General features: G+C 40.1%; 1 protein-coding gene across 1 annotated transcript in view; it reads right to left on the minus strand.

The window, feature by feature from the left end:
- Window positions 1-20,957, minus strand: part of gpc4 (glypican 4) — a 47,197-nt gene that overhangs the window by 10,817 nt on the left and 15,423 nt on the right. Inside the window, exon 2 of the mRNA XM_017474767.3 lies at window positions 5,344-5,502. Within this exon, the coding sequence (XP_017330256.2) occupies window positions 5,344-5,502 (159 nt within the window). The remainder of the gene's footprint in view (window positions 1-5,343; window positions 5,503-20,957) is intronic.

The raw sequence follows: 20,957 nt of genomic DNA on the forward strand, positions 1-20,957 counted from the left end.
ATCCGAATCAACCTAACAGTTAAGGGCATTAAACTGAAACTTCTACACTGGCAGCTGCTGGCAAAGCCTTCTTCATCCCAAACCACTTTGTCTCACACTGTTTTGTAAATTACTGGAGTTTACACCTGCGAGACTTAATGACATGAACGTGATGTTAGGTACTCGGTCTCTCTGTGTGTACATGCATGTGTGGGGGGTTTTCCACCTCCTGGGTGAGTCAGCAGAGCTAGTCACGTGTTCCCACGCACAACATCACCCTCAGCACGGGAGAAACCCGATCTCCCTCCCCCTGCTTGATATTTACAGCCACATGCGCAGGAGAAAGGAAGCCTGGCTCTGGGCATGTGTGTGGTCTGTCTGACGGGCGTTTCTGTATGTGTGTGAGAGAATGTGTGTTCTGTGAGACAGGTGGAAAGACGGATGGGAACGCGCAGTCTAGGTCTCTGGACAGCAGTGTTCGAATTACCGTTCCCTGCTCGTATCTCAAATTCAGATCCTGGTGGGTCCATTATTGTCATCCTTCAGGAAAGTGAGCAAACATGAATAGATGATAAAAGGATACGACCCCAATTCCAAAAAACATTGGGACGCCATGTAAAATGTAAATAAATAAAAACAGAACGCGGTGATTCGCAAATCTCATAAACCCAGATGTTATTCATAATAGAACATAGAAAACATCAAATGTTTAAACTGAGGAAATGTACCATTAAAAAAAAATGTGAAAAATAAATAAAAAAAAAAGGTAATTTTGAATTTGATGGCCGCAGCACGTCTCAACAAAGTTGGGATTGAGCCAACAAAAGGCTGGAAAAGTAAATGCTACTAAAAAGAAACAGCTGGAGGTAAATTGGCAACAGGTCAGTAAGATGATTGGGCATAAAAAAAAAAATAAAAATAAAAAAAAAAGAGTATCTTAAGAATCAGAGTCTTTCAGAAGTAAAGATGGGCAGAGGTTCACTAACGAGTGTGAAAAACTGCTTCTACACTTTGAGGAACAATTTCAGAATAATGTTCAATGTAAAATTGCTAAGATGATGAACAGATCATCTGCAGTATATATCATCATCAAAAGATTCCCGAGAATCTGGAGAAATCTCCGTGCACGAGGGACAAGGGTGAAAATCAGTATCGCATGCCCGTGATCTTCAGGCCCTCAGGCGGCACTGCATTAAAAACAGTCATGATTCTGTAATGGAAATCACTGCATGGGCTCAGAAACACCTCCAGAACTCATCGTCTGTGAACGCAGTTCGCCGTGCCGACCACAAATGCTGCTTAAAGCTGCATCATGCAAAGAAGCCGCCATATGTGAACATCATCCAGAAACGCTGCAGTCTTCTCTGGGCCGAAGCTCATTTAAAATGGACCGAGGCAAAGTGGAAAACTGTTCTGCGGTCAGACGAATCGAAATTTGAAATTCGTTTTGGAAACCATAGAGTCCGCATCGTCTAAACTAAAGAGGACTAAAGAGGAGAGGGACCATCCGGCTTTTTATCAGCGCTCAGTTCAAAAGCCTGCGTCTCTGATGGAAAGGGGCAGCCTTCACATCTGAAAAGGCTCCATCAACGCTGAAAGGTATATACAGGCTTTAAAGCAACATATCCAGATTCCATCCCATCTTTACTTCTGCGAGACTCTGTACACTTTTCTAAGATACACTTCTTTTTTTTTTTACCCAATCATGTTACTGACCTGTTGTCAATTAACCTAATTAATGGCAAAATGTACCTCCAGCTGTTTCTTTCTTAATAACACTTACTTTTCCAGCCTTTTGTTGCCCCCGTCGCAAATTTTTTTGAGACGTGTTGCGGCCATCAAATTCAAAATGACCTTATTGTTTTTCTTAAAACGGTACATTTCCTCAGTTTAAACATCTGACACGTTTTCGATGTTCTATTGTGAATAACATATGAGTTTAGGAGATTTGCAAATCATTGCATTCAGTTTTTATTGACGTTTTACACAGCGTCCAAACTTCTTTGGAATTGGGGTTGTATTTTGAGCTTAAAACTATTGGAAAATTCTGTAGTAAATGATTGGTACACCTACAAATATTTGGTGAATTCTACCCTGGAGAGAACAGCAGCAGTGAGGCTCTTCCTGTAATGTCTAAAAAAAGGTGTAAGGCACTTTGAGACCGATCCTGGATGACTCGGTTCATTCTTTTTGATTCATTTTCTCTTCACAGATCACTTCTTTATACATTAGAACCTACTGGCTGTACCATCTATTGACTGGATTCTCTTTATCTGGTTCGCAGTGTGTCCTAATTCTGTTAATCATAACCTACAGGATATAAGCCATTTCTCCGGCATGTATGATTTACTTATACAGCTCATTAATTGACATACCCCTTGCAGAATCTGTCAAATTAAAATTAATTTAAATAAAGAAAAGAAAAAGAAGGATCATTAAAATTGAAATTTGTTTTTTTTTTTAATTTAGTACTTGCCTGAATAAGCTAGTTCACAAAGGAATTTACTATACACAAATGAACCAGTTCAAAAGTTTACATACCCTTGATTCTAAAGACTGTGTTGTTACCTGGACTATCAATAACTTATGTTTTGTGATGGTTGTTCATGAGTCCCTTGTTTGTCCTGAGCAGTTAAACTGCCCACTGTTCTTCAGGAAAAATCCTCCAGGTCCTGCACATTCTTTGCTTTTCCAGCATATTCTGCATATTTGATCCCTTTCCAACAGCAGGAGTGTTAAACGGGCAAACACTAGCCTACAAATCTCAGGATCCATCTCCAGGCATAACACCAAGCTGCATTTTTATTTTATTTAATATTTCGGTTACTGTACTACTGGTATTTCTTTCAAAGTTTTATAGGTTTGTGGAATACTACACTTGTAAAAGAAAAAGTATTCATCACAGAAACGTGCGTGCTTCACTTCTCTTCTCTTCTTCTTTTTGGGTCAATCGCAATACCGTATCCCACAGCGCCCTCAGGCTGTTTCTCATTGCAACAACATGACACAACAAGGCAGTTTCATTGACGGAAGTGTTAAAATAAAGCCTCGTTTAAATTTATTTAATTTAAGCCTATAAAATGATCTATCCATCCATCTATAGAGTTGCAATCAAAATTATTCAACACAATAGTTCAACACAACGAATGCTTCAAGTGGTTTCCACAAATTCAACTGAAAATGCAACTTCTAATGATTTCTCCAGTTTCAAAATTACTCAACCCCCTGAATAGAATTCCTCACAACAGCACAAATATGCAAAACAGGTGTTGTCTCAAGCACACCTGATGCAACTAATCGAGGGCTTCATTATTTGCCCCATGTGTGCTTGAGCATGTGGAACACATGAAATACCTGAACTGGCTAGGGGCAGAAAATGAATGAAATACCTGGACGGGGCAGAAAAAGGAAGCTATCAACGGCTGCAACCAGATTTCTGAGAAGGCAGGTTGTGAAAAACCCTCGAGTGACTGCAGAAGACCTGCAGCTGGACTTGGTTGCAACAGGCACTGAGGTTTCAGTGAGCACAGTAAGACGCGTACTAAATGTGGAAGGTTTCCATGCCAGAACTCCAAGACGTACACTACTACCGACCCAAAAGCACAAGAAAAGTCGGCTCAAAATCATATAAATAAGCCACAGAAGTTTTGGGATTCTGTTCTGTGCAGCGATGAAACAAAACTGGAACTTTTCAGCACGATGGATCAGCGGTATGTCTGGAGGAAGGAGAATGAAGAAAGAACACTCTGTAAACAGACAAGCATGGTGGTGGCTCGGTGATGCTCTGGGGCTGCTTTGCATTCTCTGGCACTGGAAACCTGCAGCGTATGGAGGGTAAGATGCATTCATTGAAGTATCAGGAAATTCTAGGAGAAAACGTCATGCCGTCTGTGAGGAAGCTGAAGCTTGGCATCACTGGACCTTCCAACAGGACAATGATCCCAAGTTGCAGAAGTCCTGGAATGAATAATTCCGAAACTGGAGAAGTTATTAGAAGTTGCATTTTCATTTTGGTGTTGAAAACAGCTGAGTGTCTGTAAATTTTGACAATAAACCCAATTTGCACTGGGGGTTGAATCATTTTGCTTGCAACAGTATATTATTATTTAGTCATTAACCACGGCGGTGTTATATAACTGCCACCATCACAGCCCTACAATTGAGGGAGTCAAAATTGTTACAAAAGCTGCAAGCATTCACTGATTCTCAAAAAAGCACAATACATTAAGAGCCTTTTGAACAGGATGATCGGTATAAATTGTTATTATTTCGTCTTCTGGGAAACATGTGAATATCATATGTAGCTTCTGAAGGGCAGCACTAAATGGGGGGAAAAAATAAGATCTGTAAAAAAAAAAAAAAAATATATATATATATATATATTTAATAAAAAATAAAAATACACCAATCATCCTGTTCAAAAGTTTACACTCACACTTGCTCGGTACCTCTTGTAAAAGATTTGTATGAATCCCTCAATTGTCCTAAGTGTGAAAAGATGGATTTCATCATCATACAGCTGTTGCTGGAAAGGCGTCAAATATGCAGAAGATGCGGGAAAAGCAAAGAATGTGCAGGACCTGGAGGATTTTTCTGAAGAACAGTGGGCAGTTTAACTGCTCAGGACAAATAAGGGATTCATGTGACTCAACCATCACAAAACTAAAAACAAAGTTATAAATCATTGAGGTAACAACACAGTATTAACAATCAAGTGTATGTAAACTTTTGAACTGGTTCATTTGTGTAAACTCAGTTATTATTGTGTCTTGTGGACTGTGTGTAAACATCTGTTATGCGAAATCTCATTGACGGCAGGACGAAATGTTTTTTTAAAAATGTAATTTTTATGATCCCTCTTTTTTTAAATGAACATTTTGCAGACTCTGCAAAGGGTATGTAAACTTATGAGCACACCTGTATACTGTTTCTCTCTCATCATCAGTGTTATTTAAACTGTCTGGGTCATTAGCCTAGAATAAATTTAAAAAAGTGGATGCGCTTATCTAGACTTTTTAAAATGACATGAATTTAAATACATGCTTAAAAAGAGACGTAATGCAACATACCGTTCGGTTTCACAACACCCTTTGCTGGGAACAGCTGGGAGTTCCGGTAAAATTGAAACATTGCTGGACCGAACTGAAATAAACAAATTGGCTGCCAAAACAACAGGAATGAGGGCGACTCCGAATAAATAAGAAATGCATCTAAAAACACAACGTTATGGATTTGCGTAGATGTGTTCTGGTGGATTACAGCTGGATGGAAGCTCTTGCACTGACGCACACGACCTGGTCAACGTGACCAACATGAAATGCGTCATTTCTGTAGTGTGTGTGGCGGAGAGAGCATGAGTCTCACGGTCAAAATGTTGGTGTCTTTGTGTGAAGCTGCTCTGCAGGGTGGCGCTCAGTTGGGAGATCGGGGCCTTCAGGTCCGAGCGGCTCTGCTGACTCAGCTTCTCCTCCATCTCCAGAGTGCAGCATGAGAAGCCTTGAGGGCACACCTTCAGATGGGCTTCTGTAACACAAAGCAAGAGAGCTCTTACACAAGTGCTCTTTAAACCACTACTTGTAAGATCTTAAGAGAAGTATGCGACGCATAGAACCGAGTGTCCAAGGTTTTCTCTAGATCATGGTGCGAGCACTTCACCCATAAACCCCCTAGAAAATCTGCTGTGAGATGCTGGTGATGGTGTGGAATGCTTTCAAAAAATAATCTGAGCTTCAGGTTTCCCAGCCACCACAGATCGCCATTTTAAACTCCTCACAAGAGTCATTTGCTAAAACTAGAAGCTAGGAATCTAGCCAGAAGTAGCTAGGCAGGTATATCGTTTAGCAGCAAGATAAGGAGATCCATTTTCAGACAATGACGAATGCACACTACATAGCTTTCAAGGTCTCAGAAACGCTGAACCACTCATACCACACAAATTTAAATCACTTGCAATCAGTTGTTCGGTGGGTGTGTATACTATAGCGCAGACAAGGATCACATACTAGACGATTTTTCAGGGGGAAAAGATCCCCGCGGAAGAGGCGGAAAATAAGCGTAAGAGCTGTCTAACATGTGACACCGTCACCATTTTGTATGGTGTCGATCTCAAGACATTTAAAGCGGGACCCAAAGGGCTACTATTTGACCTAAATGAAATTGCTGTCATCAGCATAGCAGTGATTTAGAAATATTATATTTCTGAAAAATAGTACCCAGGGGAAGCATATAAAAAACAAACAAAAAAACCCCCCATCTTGATCCAACATCACATGTGCTGTGTTTATTTTATTGGATCTTAGGACTTATTTTGATACCAGTTACCATAGTATTCATTTAACTTGCCTAGAGTCTGTGGTTGGCATCCAGCATTTGGCTTTGCAGTGGTTTGCCTCTTACCTGAAAGACCGGACTTTTTCAGTAAACATAGGGAATTTTTCCTTCTTAAACCGGCCCCCTTTGCGTGTGGTGTTCCTCAAGGTTCCATCTTAGGTCCGTTGTTGCTTTCCCTTTATATGCTTCCCCTGGGTACTATTTTTCAGAAATATAATATTTCTTAAATCACTGCGATGATGATGACAGCAATTTTATTCAGGTCAAACAGCAACAGCCCTTTTGCTTCCCTCTTTAAATGTCTTGAGATTGACATAAAATGTTGGATGGCTAACAAGTTTCTGAAGTTAAATTAAAAAGTAAAACCGAAGTCATTACTTTCGGCCTTGCCACAGTTCCGTCTGTCCTTGAGGCCCAGTTAGGGCCCCTTTCCTCTAATGCACATAAAACATGTCAAAAATCTTGGGAGTTATTTTTGGACTCAGATTTACACTTTGATAAACAAATTAGTGCGGTTGTTAAGGGCAGCTTTTTTCCACTTAAAGCCTATTAACAAAGTTAAAACAGTTCCTCTCTACAAAAGACCTGGAAACTGTGATTCATGCTGTTATTACACCATGATTGGACTACTTTAATTCTCGGTATGTTGGGCTTCCTCAATCTGCCTTATCTCATCTTCAGCTCGTGCACAATGCAGCAGCTAGAGTTTTAACATGGACTACCAAGAGGGATCATATTTCCCCTGTTTTGGCATCTCTTTACTGGCTTCCTGTTAAGTTCAGAATTTATTTTAAAATTCTTATTTATGTATATTAAGCTCTTTCTGGTCTTGCTCCACGGTACATTACTGACTTCCTTCACCCTTACTCTCCTACCAGAACACAGATCTTGTAATCAACTTCTTTCATCTGTCGCGTTATCGTACTGGTTGCTCACAAACTCTAAAACGGTCTCTCCTTTCACGCGAGGTCTGCTCCGTCTTTAGACGTTTTTCCATTTCCCTCTTCAACTTCTTTTTATTCTTTGTCTTATGATGTTATTTGATGTGATGTTATGTACAGCACTTTGGATCAACTCCTGTTTTCCTTAAACATGCTTTACAAATAAATATTTGACTTGACTTGATTAGGTTCCATGCCTCGGTGTGTGTGTCAAGTTGATTCATCTGCATAGCAGACATGTCTGGTGCAGCAAGTCATGGGATTCAGAAAGAGTTACAGCATGAGATGGGTCATACAACTGTGAAGCACATTTAGTTTAAACATACAGGTCAACTTCTGTTGAGTGAAAGTCGGCAGCAGGTAGGGCTTTTCCTTTATCTGGTTCTTGAACAAGGGCACAGAAAGGAAAAAAAATTAAATGGTGTCCACTAGCCTACTATGTCTACTGAGCTCACACAGCTATGAATAAAATACTAATAGCCTGGATAAGTAATCTTCTTGTTCCAGGCATCCAGGCTACTGATCCGTCAACCCCTGAAAGAAGCATTATGAAACAGCCCGAACCTATTCCATGCGTCATTCGAGAAGTCGTTCAAATCAAATCAACACACCAACCACAGCGAAACAGTGGAAGTAGGGAAAACGTTGGGAGGTTCATTCCTTTTTGGTGCCCACTCGTATTCCAAGTGGAGTACTGCCTGGAAGGTAGTCAATACTGTGAACGCTGTGGGAGAGCGGTCTAACATGTGACTTGTTATGTCTCATTAACATCAAATGAGATATGCCTGGTTCATTTAAAAATGAACAATTTTTTTAAAAAAATAGCAGAGTTGTATTTTGCTTCATGTGCCTTTCAAAGCACCAGCCAGTGATTTCATAGGTAGATTTATATGATGTGAAAGCGGCACGCTCGCTCGGACACTATACTGATAGCCCTGTGTTCGGATCTGTTGCCGAGCCATGGTGACTGGTGCTGCTCAGTGGAGAAGTGTTGAAGTACGGTGAATTTCAAAAGACGCCATAGATATTCGTGGCCCAGTGTCCAATAATTCTGCTGATCTACAGCCTCTGGGAGGCAAAGTGGGCTTGAAGTGTGTGCAAAACAAGCTGACTTGTCACGATAGTACAGGGGGAGTGGGAGGCAGTGCGTAGTCACAGCTGCAATAATGTTTTGTTTTTCTAACTTTTTAATGCAGTTGCTGGAATTTAGGGACAACACAAGGGGCCTTTCAGTGGACAGCCTGTTTGGTTTTCCCTGCCAGCTTGCTGGAACTGTAGCTACTCCAGTCTGCACTCTACAGACAGACACTTCCACTCATTCACAGCAACGGCTCCTGCCGAGAGCCAAACAGGCCGTTTTGCAACATTTACAACTCTGCTCAAGTGACCCAGCTCTTAATGCACACAGGAAAACAGGCATGAATGGATGTGCCTGAGTGGCATGTGACAAAACAGCCACGGTTTTAATTTGATTCAATTTTTGTATTAGAAATTATGTTTTCTCAGCGAACAACTTCATGTTTTTAGCTATTAGTTCTTCCTATAAAAATCTGGGGTCATTGTATCTAGTCAGTCAAACATTTGCGGTGACGCACGAACACAGTGTTTAATAAAAATGAATAAAGGTTAAAGTATGTGATGAGCAAGTATCCATCACCGCAAATATCCAGGAATTTGTGCAACGCTCACAGCCACAGTTTTACAGCTCATGACGACTATAGCCTTGTCCCAAATGGAGTTTTTGGTCTGTGGTCCAAATGCCTGGTTTTAGTGCTGTCAAACACTCCATGCTATATTACTCATTCAAATAATGTTTCATGGTGCTCTCTCCTTCTAGTACAAGACTGCAGTTGAATCAGTACTGATGTGGGCTTTGCGAGAAACTGTATATTAACCCCCAAAATGAGAAATTGGACCCCCGATAGGTTTGCAGAACCACATACATACATAGAGTTGTAATCAAAGTTATTCAATTCCCATAGCAAATCAGGTTTACTGTCAAAATTTACACTTTCAGCTGTTTGCAGTGAGCAAATCAAACAAAAGCAATTGAAATAGTTCAAAACAACGAATGCTTCAAGTGGTTTCCCAAATTCAACTGAAAATGCAACTTCTAATGACCTCCAGTTTCAAAATTATTTAACTCCTTCATGGCAAGCATCTTTATTACTTAGTAGAGCACCTTTTGCTGTTGTGACCTGCTGCAAATGAGATGCAAAGCTTCTGGCAGCGTTCCTGAGGAATATTAACCCACTCCTCATGAGCAATGGCCTCCAGTTCAGTGATATTCTTGGGTTTGCGTGCTGCAACCATCGTCTTCAAATCCCACCAGAGATTTTCTATGGGGTTCAAGTCAGGTGACTGTGATGGCCCTGTAGAATCTTCCAGGACTTCTTCTGCAACCAAGCCTTGGTGGAATTTGAGGTATACTTGGAATCATTGTCGTGTTGGAAGGTCCAATGACGCCAAGCTTCAGCTTCCTCACAGACAGCATGATGTTTTCTCCTAGAATTTCCTGATACTTCAGTGAATCCCTCTTACCCTCCACACGCTGCAGGTTTCCAGTACCAGAGGATGCAAAGCAGCCCCAGAGCATCACCGAGCCACCACCATGCTTGACTATGGACAGAGTGTTCTTTCTTCATTCTTCTTCCTCCAGACATACCGCTGATCCATCGTGCTGAAAAGTTCCAGTTTTGTTTCATCGCTGCACAGAACAGAATCCCAAAACTTCTGTGGCTTATTTATATGATTTTGAGCCGACTTTTCTTGTGCTTTTGGGTCGGTAGTAGTGTACGTCTTGGGAGTTCTGGCATGGAAACCTTCTGCGTTAGTATGTGCCTTACTGAGCTCACTGAAACCTCAGTGCCTGTTGCAACCAAGTCCTGCTGCAGGTCTTCTGCACTCACTCGAGGGTTTTTCACAACCTGCCTTCTCAGAAATCTGGCTGCAGCCATGGAAAGCTTCCTTTTTCTGCCCCGTCCAGGTGTTTCATATATATTCTACCCCTAGCCAGTTCAGGTATTTCATCTGTTCCAGCTCAAGCACTCCTGGTACAACTAATGAAGCCCTTGATGAGTTGCATCAGGTGTGCTTGAGACAACACCTGTTTTGCATATACGCATACATTTTTACAGTAAACCTGATTTGCAATAGGGGTTGAATAATTATGATTGCAAATGCATGTGCCACACTCACATACAAACATTGGTGCTTGATCTGTTTTGAGATGCATTTGATCCAGCTATTGGTAAACTTCTAAACAGGAAATTCTGCGCTCGGAACTGTTCTAGCTGATCTAAACTGATTAAATACTACACAGGAAAATAACAATAATAAAAAATAACAATAATAAAAAAAATACTAAACAATAATAAAAAATTAACAATAATAAAAAGCACTTCAGTATACAAACCCATGACACCACATTACAGTGAACAAAAATGACTTGCATGCTACGCTGTCCAGGCTCAAAAACATGTTGCCCACCCCACCCAACACACACACAAACCATTAAATCCCTTCCACCATCATATTTCTCCCTAACACTTAGCTCTTTGTATGGGGCAAAGTGTGAGGGGTGGGCAGAAAACGGGGTAAAACAAGTAAAACACACAGAAGTGAAAATTTAAAAAAAAAATAAAAAAAATTGTGGAACAGAATCTTGGGTCTAATAAACTGCTGTACCTTTGCGCTGGCCACAGAAACAGAAAACACGCCTCTGGGATTTTGCCTAGTTTTAAATCAGTTTAACAATGCAAACAGGGCAAAATGCAAACGTTGCACATCTTTTTTAAGATCGCAATTTAACACATGGTACAAACCTTTAATCCTTCTAAAATCATGCTTTAGTAGTAATGAATCAATCTACTCTCTTACTACTCTTTATAGTACTACACACAATTTTGTAGCCTATGACTATTGAAGAGGGATCAATGGTCAAAGGGCTCTGTCTCACCTGCCCAAAACTCCACTAAATCACTAAATCCCATTAAACATGACCGCTAACTTGTCTTAAATTCAAGATCATCATTTGGAGAAACAGAGTCTGAGTGAATGTTCTCTGGCCACAACCCGTCCAACACCCCCCCCCCCCCCCATCAATTAAAATTGTGCAGAATCTGAAAAACGCTCGAGTATTGAATACCGTCCATCAAGACCATCTGAAATGTATAACTACATATAGGTGATACTCACACACACAAACAAGTTACAGCATGAGAATGTATGTGTAGGTGTTCAAAAGCAGTGAACAGCCAAACACACTGCTTTTGGGGGGGGGGTTATTATTTATTTAAAAAATGCCAAGGAGCGAGAAGGGAGAATTTGGTATTGAAAAACAAAACAAGACACACTCTGGTTAATACTGCTTTAAATGAGAAGCGTTAAGGTACACTGGATCAAAGAGTTTTTGCTCCATGACCATTTGGCACCAGGTCAAATCTAACTCATAAGCCCATGTCTATGCTAGCCAATCTACTTATCATTCTCATGTTCTAATCTACTGCATACCCTCTTCCCCATCGGCCTCACGCTTTATCCAAATAGCTATCCACGCTCCTGATCAGCTTCCTCGGTTGACTTGACAGAGTGATGCTATTCGTTTTTGGGCCATCGTCGCTTTTAGTGGTGATACTGCTGGGAATTTTGGACCTCTCGCTGATGCCCTGCTGGTTTGCTGCCGAACGTTCGACTACACCGTCAGTGCCGTTAAAACTGCTGATCACGAGCGTCTGTCTTTACGGATCCACCATCCACGTTCTAGTCACGTTCATTCCTACGCGACCATTCACGTTATATCTTCCGCTAATTACAAATGACGCTTTTTAGCCAAAATTCAGCCAAACTCAACGACCAACAAAGTAACCCAGGACCAAGATTGGTTGGTTCAAGAAATATTAACCTGGGCTTGAAAAGAACGCTGCAGGTTGCTGAAGGCGGCAGAATTGTATCCAGCCGTGATATGGTATTGTTGAACAACGTGTCATTAAATTGTTAAACGGTATTACGAAAGAAAATGATCGCAAACTCATTTAGCTAGGAAGTGTGCAACGAGTAAATCATTTGATTTACTCTAGACATCTAGACATGACAACAACTGTAAACTACAATACAGAAATATAATTAGGGTAGTTTTGAAAAAAGACTTTGTAGATAGAGTAGAGGCTAAATAAAACGTTATATCCTCTGGACGATTCAATAAGATGAGGTACCAAAATAATCTTTAAAAAAAAAAAAAGAAAAAAGTGAAATGGAGCAAGAGTTTTAATGGATGGGAGATTGAATTTGATCTTTACCTGGCTGCCATTAGGATAAAACAGGGTGTTGTAGTCGACCCCTCTCATTCATAACGTGATCGGCGCTGCCCATCTTAAAAGGCAGTATACAGGCATCCTTATGAAGCAGTACTCATCATCATGACTGAACACTTTGTCACCATTCACAGTAAAAACCATGCCGTTTGCTTAATAAGTCTGGCCTCCCAAACACATTTTCAGCTCTTTCCGTCTTCCTTCTTTTAGTTTCTCCTGAATGTTCCTACGGCCCCAAATGTCAACTGGTGCAAGTGTCTTCATTTTTACCGTGCGATCAAAGAGAACGCATTCATAGTGTGGATATAAAAAGTATACACATTTTAACCCTGTTAAAATGGATAAGTTTTTGTGATTGGATTCATCAACCAAGATGAATCACGTCCGAACTTTTCCCACACTCAACGTGAAATTACAATGTATGCAAATTAAGTGAAAAACAAATAGAAATAAGGGGGGGGGGGGGGGGGGGGGGAAGAGAGAAGTTACGATAACCTTGTCACATTGAACATTCAATCTCATGTTCAAAAGTAATTATCATACAGCTATCAATGAAATCATTCTGTTTAACGCCAAATGAAGCCCAGCTGTTTCTGTACGATTTTCTTGAAGACATCTTGGTTTCATCTGACTGCTGAAGCCGTAGTCCTGAAAGAGCTGACAAGGCCTGTACAGGGTCTACCTGCACGAAGGAATCCATCAGGAGAGGGGTACAAAAAAAAATTCCTAAAACTTTAAACTGTACCATGGTACACTGAAGGCCAGCATCAACCAGTGGCAAAAATGGCACACCACAGTGACCTTACCAAGAACAAGATGTCCCTCCAAAATGTACAAAAGGACAAGACACTTACCAGTAAGGATGCAGTGAAATTATTAGCGGAAAATATATGCCGCCCCGCCACGCCCCACCCATCAGTGCTCGCCGCTTATCGTTGCATTGCAACATTACTAGATCCGCAATTTAAAGAACTACTTCTAACTACTTATTACTTTGACGCGGATAAAAAAGCAGCGTGCACGGGAAACGCTACCGGCAGAGCTGAAGGTGATGAACGCATCTGCTGAAGGATCGACGCGCAGCACAGAGCAGCGTGTGCGTACGAGTGATGAGGCGCAAACTCCCTCGCTTTGACATGTTCGACGAGATTCTACAGGAAAGCGCCTCGATCCACAGCAGCGCCACAACAAGCGCGGCTACGCTTTCCACCGCTTGCGCAGATTGCACGCAGGCATTTATCTGCCCCAAGCACCCGTTCTCCTGCCAGAAAGCTGAGCGACTTTTGTTCTTGAAGAGAAACCTGGCACTTTCGCTTAAATAGAAAGCAGTTCAATTTGCTATCGTGTCTAGCAATTACATTCACATTTGTGTAGCCCTGCAAAACTTTGTTCTTGACTTGAGGCTACAGCTGTTGTTTACAGTTTGAGGTTAGTTTTAGTTCTGTTGCTGCCGTTCCACACAATCTTTAATGAAAGTGGAACTACGTTTACGTAAAAAGAATAGAGGCCTGGTTCATTACTTGACTGCTGATTTGCAGATCATAATAGTTTTCTAGAACTTTACACTGTTTGGATAATTGGACAAAAAAAAATAAATATTTTTTTTTTAATTTGATTGTTACAGAACTGAAGGAAGAAGAATATATTTAAAATTGTTTTGGTGTGTTCATTTCAATAAATGTGTGGTCATTTTTGTTGGTTTGTAGTTTTTCAATTCAGATTCATTAAAATCATGAAATGAAATAAAAAAAAAAAAAAAGTCTAATAATACAATCATACAAAAATATATTTTTAAATGTTTTTTTTTTTTTTTTTTTAATGAATTTCAGTTTTCAGCCAAGAGCAGCCTGAATTTTTGGTTTCCGTTTCGGGCCAGAATTTTCCTTTCGGTGAGTCACTGCTTACTAGGGAGGCTGCCAAGAGACCAACGGCAACATTAAAGGAGCTGCAGGAATATCTGGATATTTAGGATGGCTAGCCCTTTATCACAAAAACAAAAAAAATCCCATCCCAGCCCAACTAAAATCACCCCAAACCATGTGGCAAAATGTGTTATGCTCTGATGAGACCATTTCCAAAAAGGTATAATAACTCTAGAATTCCACAAGTTTGAATTGGTATGTTTGGTGAAATAAATAAATAAATAAAAGGCACATCACCAAAAGAACACAATCCCCACAGTGCATCATGGTGGCGCACCATCATGCATTAGGGCTGCTTTTCGTCAACCGGGGCTTTTATCAAGGTGTGTATGTGGGGGTGGTGGTGTTCCATCCAAATCAACAAAGGAATGGCTTAACCAAAGCAGATCAAAGTGAATGGCCTAGCCAGAGCTCAGACCTGCATCCAACTAAAAGTCTGTGGTGTGACCTGATACGAGCTGTGCACAGGAGATGGATTGATGGATCTAGAATGTTTCAGCAAGAAAGAGTGGGAAAATATTGACAAGTCAAGATGTGCCACTCTGACAGATTCTTACCCAAAAAGACTGAGTGCTATAATAAAAAAATAAATAATAAAAGTAGTAGTTTAGGGGTGTACTTACGCAACTAGGTTATTGTAAATTTAGTCCCCGCACCCCCCAATAAATGATTGATAGTTTTTCACTTTATTTGTATATTTTGCAATTGCGGTAAGAAAAGATCTGACAGGATTTATCTTATCTTGGTTTCTCTGCTTGCTCAGAGCTGCTCGACCATACGGTGGAAAAGCGGCTCGAGTGTCTGTTCTTGATTCTAAGATTTGCATTTCTTATCATATATTTGTTGAAGTATTTTTTTTTTTAATAGTCTTACCCTTCCTAAGCCAAGAGGAAGTATACTATACCCAGTCACAACCTTAAAGCTGTGGTTTCCTCCAAAATAATTACAAGAACAATCGGCAGAATATAGAAGCGAATACCAAGAAACACGCAATTAACAAAATATCGTAAAAACGTTAAGAACATACATGTCCTGTTTCTCTGTTTTCACCACTTATACTTAGTGGTAAGTGACCTTACAGTAAATCTTAATGAGCTGTTTCAGTTCTTCATTAACGATGAAGTCACGTCCTGTTTACATCCTTTGTTTACCAGAAACGATCCAGTTTGGTAGAAAGAGGAATGTGGGTGAAACCTAAATTAGCTCTCATGCCCTTACAACCCAAACCCAACCTTTTTTGTGCCCCCAGCCTTTTCCCCCCCCTAACCCAGACAGACTTCAATGGCCGTCGCTCCACGAAACCAGCTTCCTAGCTTAACCGTTAGAGTCAAAGGTCACCAGCCACTCCTCTGAGAAAGGCCATGCACTCTGACCCTGCACGGCACTGGCCAGCAGACCCACCACCCGCATGCACACACCACCAACATGCGCATTTTTCCATCAGCCCTAGGCTCTCCGAGTCAGATGTCATAAATTCTCAAGGGCATTATTTCAGGCTGGAGGCCACTATAAATCGTAATGGCTGCCACATCTACGTGCTGTTAACAGAAAGACAGACTAATGGGCTTGGTACCTAACTAAGGGGTGTCCATTCTTGTCTGCAAAGGGCCATTGCGGCTGCACGTTTATATTCCAGTCAAGTAAGCATCACACCTGATAGTCGATTGAAGGCCAAGTGAAACAGGTGGACTTAGGCGTGGTTCCTGCTTGGTTGGAACTGGCTCCATATGGTTAAGCTAAACATATGCAGCAGATCCCACATACCAACACAGGGGAAATCAAAACATGTGCCTACTGGAGTCACAATAATTCTTTAAGTGTAAAACAAGTTTTTTTCGGCAACCTAAATACTCAAAAGAAATTTTGTTTGAGTTCCCAGCCCATACTTTAGGAGAGCACTCCTAAGACATACACCTACAAAACAGATTCCAGAGCAAATCTACACCCCCCACAAAGTCATATTTTACATTTCATTTTCACTTAACATAAGCTGCAATTACTACTGGGGGGGTGGGGTCAGGGGGATTGGCAAGACTCCTATTTGTCGGGGAACATATCTCTCACCCTGCGATATAATGATACACAACCTCCTGCAAGCAGAGAAACTACACATACACTCCTATTACAGTAGGTGCAGTCTAAAGAACTAAGATTAAAGGGATAAGCAGAAGAGTGAAACAGAGCAGGAACATTAAGGGTAGATAAACGCTGGATATTTGATTTGTAAATCATAGATATTATGCTGCTCTAGTTGTAGCTTCCCAAATCTGCATTTCGTGTCGTGTCTTGTCCTCACTGTTTGCCTTCAGCACTCCTCTCTCTCTCTCTCCGTCTCTCTCTCTCTCTCTCTGTGTGTGTGTTTTCCAGTTGCTGGAGCAATATTTTTATCCATCGTGCATCTCTTCTCTCCACGTTGTGTGGCCTGAGGCCATTTTGAGTGTCCATCAGTCACTTGTGATCACCCTAGAGTCCTAAAGGCTTGCTTAGGAAAACAACCTCCTCTCAAATTGCATCAGATAACCACATACAAAGATCATCTGTAAACTCTGGTAATCATTATACACTATACAGACAAAAGTTTGTGGACACCTGATCATCATACTCTTATGTGCTTTCTGAACACCCCATTCCTGATTTTCTAGGGTCAATGTAGGAGAAGGGAAAATGTACTGCTACAGCATATAAATATATTCTAAACAATTGTGTGCGTCCAACTTTGTGGCAACTTTTTTGGAGAAGATGCACATGTGGCTGTTACGGTCATGTGTCCACAAACTTTTGGCCATACAGCGTACAAATTCATTAGACAAATTTTTATAAGGCGAGCTAGAATAACATTATGCTTGCTAAAAAGTATACATTATTTTTGGTATTCATTACTGCTATACTTATGCTACTGATCTGCAGGTAAAGTCATTCTTAGTGTTTTAGGGTACATTTACAGGACATCGATATACTAAAAACTGTATTATGCATGCCAGGCCAGTAGTTGGCGATGTCACTTTGCAAAGAAACGTTATGCGCCTGCGCACAAGCATTCACACAACGTGTCCGCCATATTGAGCCGGGCAAGACTGCTCTATAAACAAATACAAGTAACACGGGGAAGCTTTGGTTTTTCTGGATAAAAAAAGCGCAATAACGTTTACCTTTCTCAAACGATTTCAATGGTTTATGATCTAGGTGGAGTACCAAAAAAGGTCCGTCTCCAGTTACTTAGAATCTCGATAGTTAAACTTGGAAAATGATTCATTGTCATAAGTAATTGTGAAAACTCGCGCGTTTTGTCAAGCGTAGATTCGGCTTATTAACCAAGAAAAATAAATGCTGAGACGTCCCTAATGCAAAACAATGTAATGCACAGAAAAGTTTTTTCATTGCGGAAATGAATTTCTGTCTTCAACCCCATCTTTTAGCTTTCCTAGTGCTCCAGGCCAGAATTCAAACAAAGCTCATTCATTTTTATATACTGAAAAAAATCTTTTTAACCGTGTATGTAAGTAATAATTGACCATCATTGTACCAAAATGGAACAAAATCGGCAAATACAAATCAAACAGTGAGACACTGGCATTCAGTCTGCTTTCTATATTTTATTAGCAATAAAAAGATACACATGTAGTCCAAAACAGACTTTGAATACCCTTTGTCGGTATAGATGTGGGTTAATAATTTGCCGTATGTAACAAATGTGTCTCCGCTGCTCTTAATAGTGATGCCGTAAATCTACACTTTGCTGGAGAAGAGTCAATAAATTCAAACACAGTCCTAGAGTTTTGAACGTCTCGCGCGTTGTTTTGAAGTACTCGGGCGCATGCCTATAGACTGAGCGCGTAACACACGTGACCATGACGTCATGGTTTCCAAACATTTACACCGAGATGATAATGGCAGCGTTTTCAAAAACCTGCGCTTTGAAACCCCCCAAAATATTGCGCTTCCAGGCCACAAAACGCCGTTGTCATGTAAACGAACCCCAAAAACGCGTAAAAAGTTCTCTGTTTTTAGTTGACAACCTTGTCGTGGAAACGGCCCCTTAGACCAGATTCACCGTGTTAAAAAAAAAGGAAAAAGTTGGCTTGACAAAATTGCAAGGCAACTTGCTGCACAGCTTTTTTGAGTTTACTCAATAAGGTTCAAAGTGAACTACTTTGGTTATAAGTGTGCAGCAATTTGCCTTGAAATTTTAAGTTAGGTCAACTTTTAAAAATAAATAAATAAAAAATAAAATAAAATAAAAAAAGGTGTGCAGCAATTTGCCTTGAAATTTTAAGTTAGGTCAACTTTTAAAAATAAATAATTAAAAAAAAAAAAAAAAGATGTGCAGCAATTTGCCTTGAAAATTTAAGTTAGGTCAACTTTTAAAACTAAAAAAATAAAAATAAAATAAATTTAAAAAAGGTGTGCAGCAATTTGCCTTGAAATTTTAAGTTAGGTCAACTTTTAAAAATAAATAAATAAAAAATAAATAAATTTAAAAAAAAAAAAAAAAAAAGGTGTGCAGCAATTGAAATTGCCTTGAAATTTTAAGTTAGGTCAACTTTTATAGAAATAATAATAATAATAATAATAATAATAATAATAATAATAATAATAATAACAACTTGTGCCCTCCCTTTAACGGCTTTTTTCCTAGCAAACCACCTTGTTTTGTTCCAGCTCTATTCCACATACACAACATGTTCAATGTGACGTTTCCACTTCAGTGGAAGTGTATTGAAAAGAGATGATTGTAACCCGAAACCAGTATTAGCGCCCGAGAGCTCATATGGAGCTGATCAGTATGGGCATTGTTTTGCCCCCCCCATTTCCTTCCAATATCTTGAAAATACTAGCAAGACGAGTTTAGAACACTTCTGCCAAAACAATAATGACTTTCATGGCTTGCAATAAAGCTCAACCGGACTGACAAAGGTCTGGTTTATACGAACTCTCCCAAATTAGCGGATAACATCAAGCGAGGCAATTTCATTCATTTCCACCACAGAAATAGATTTGTTCACCAGATAAGCCGGTTAGCAACGGGCATCTTCAAGACAAGCTAATGCAATAAGTACAAACTGTTTCAGGCGAAAAGGAATTTACAATACTTAAAAGCAACTGCAATAGGACTGGCCACATTCCTAAGGTCTGACACCATGAAAAAAATAATAATAATGAACTGGACACTTATTCTATAAGAGCAGCAAAGTTCATCTGTTTGCCAAATCCTCCCTCTATTCCCAGCACATCTTCACATACACCCCATTTGTCACTTCTCCACTAAGCACGGGTCCACAGGGCACATTGCAGATAACCAGAGTCCTCTTCACCGATGTACATTTTCTCCATCTGTCTGTCCTTAGAGAGAGAGAGAGAGAGAGAGAGAGAGAGAGAGAGAGAGAGAGAGAGAGAGAGAGAGAGAGAGAGAGAGAGAGAGAGAGTGTTCCAATCCCAACGCATGGGTGAGCATTTGTATGGGTGCGCAGTCGTACCCCATGGGGCAGGTGTTGTGTTACTGAGGAAGCAAAGTAACAAGACGGATATCCAAAGCCAAACAATACAGCCGACATTCGCACTGGTCAGGAACTTTCACAAAGGCACTGACAATTCCCACAGCACCAACAAAATGGACAGGAAGGAAGGTCAGAAAGTGTATTATTATTATTATTATATATATATATATATATATATATATATATATATATATATATATATATATATATATATATATATATATATATATATATATACATACATACATACATACATACATACATATACACACACACACACACACACACACACACACACACATACATATATGAGAATCAGAGTCAACCTTTGCCCCTTACGTCCTTTATTATTAAATATAAAACATTTTGCTGACCACATTACAACTGGAGCAGGATCTGAAATATACTGTAGGCTTGCTCGGAAGTCCACAGAGTATAGAACAGACAGTGGGTGTATACGTACATCTGCTTGTACTGGCATTAAAGTCAATAAATATGGCCTAGAGGGAATGTTTATTTTCAGAGGCCACTGAAGTCTTGATTAATATAAAGGAACATTAACATTCACTTAGGAACAGTTTGGGGATCAGGAATTGCACTTGTAGCCACAATAATTTGCAATACAATGTTTTACAGTAGGGCAGCTAGCCACAAGTCCTTGGAAAGCATTGTGTGTAAAATGTTTCCTTAAATAAATCGTGAATTACAAAAATTTCTTGCCAAACACTATGCAACCGGATTTTTTTCAAATGGCACTTGATTGACAAAAAAAATCAAATCAAATAAAAGATATGCAGAGGCAGATTTCATAGACCATGTCTGTTTCCCTTTTTCAAAGAGTCAGCCTTAGAGCAGCACACATTTAATCACAGGCTTAAGAGTCTAGACAACACTGATCATTAACCAGATTGACACTGTAGCATTACGGCTCGTTTCGCCTTCTCTAACACGTAGCGCAATTCTAGAACTTGATCAGTC

This window comes from Ictalurus punctatus, chromosome 8 (genome assembly GCF_001660625.3).
Source record: "Ictalurus punctatus breed USDA103 chromosome 8, Coco_2.0, whole genome shotgun sequence".
NCBI classification, from domain to species: Eukaryota; Metazoa; Chordata; class Actinopteri; order Siluriformes; family Ictaluridae; genus Ictalurus; species Ictalurus punctatus.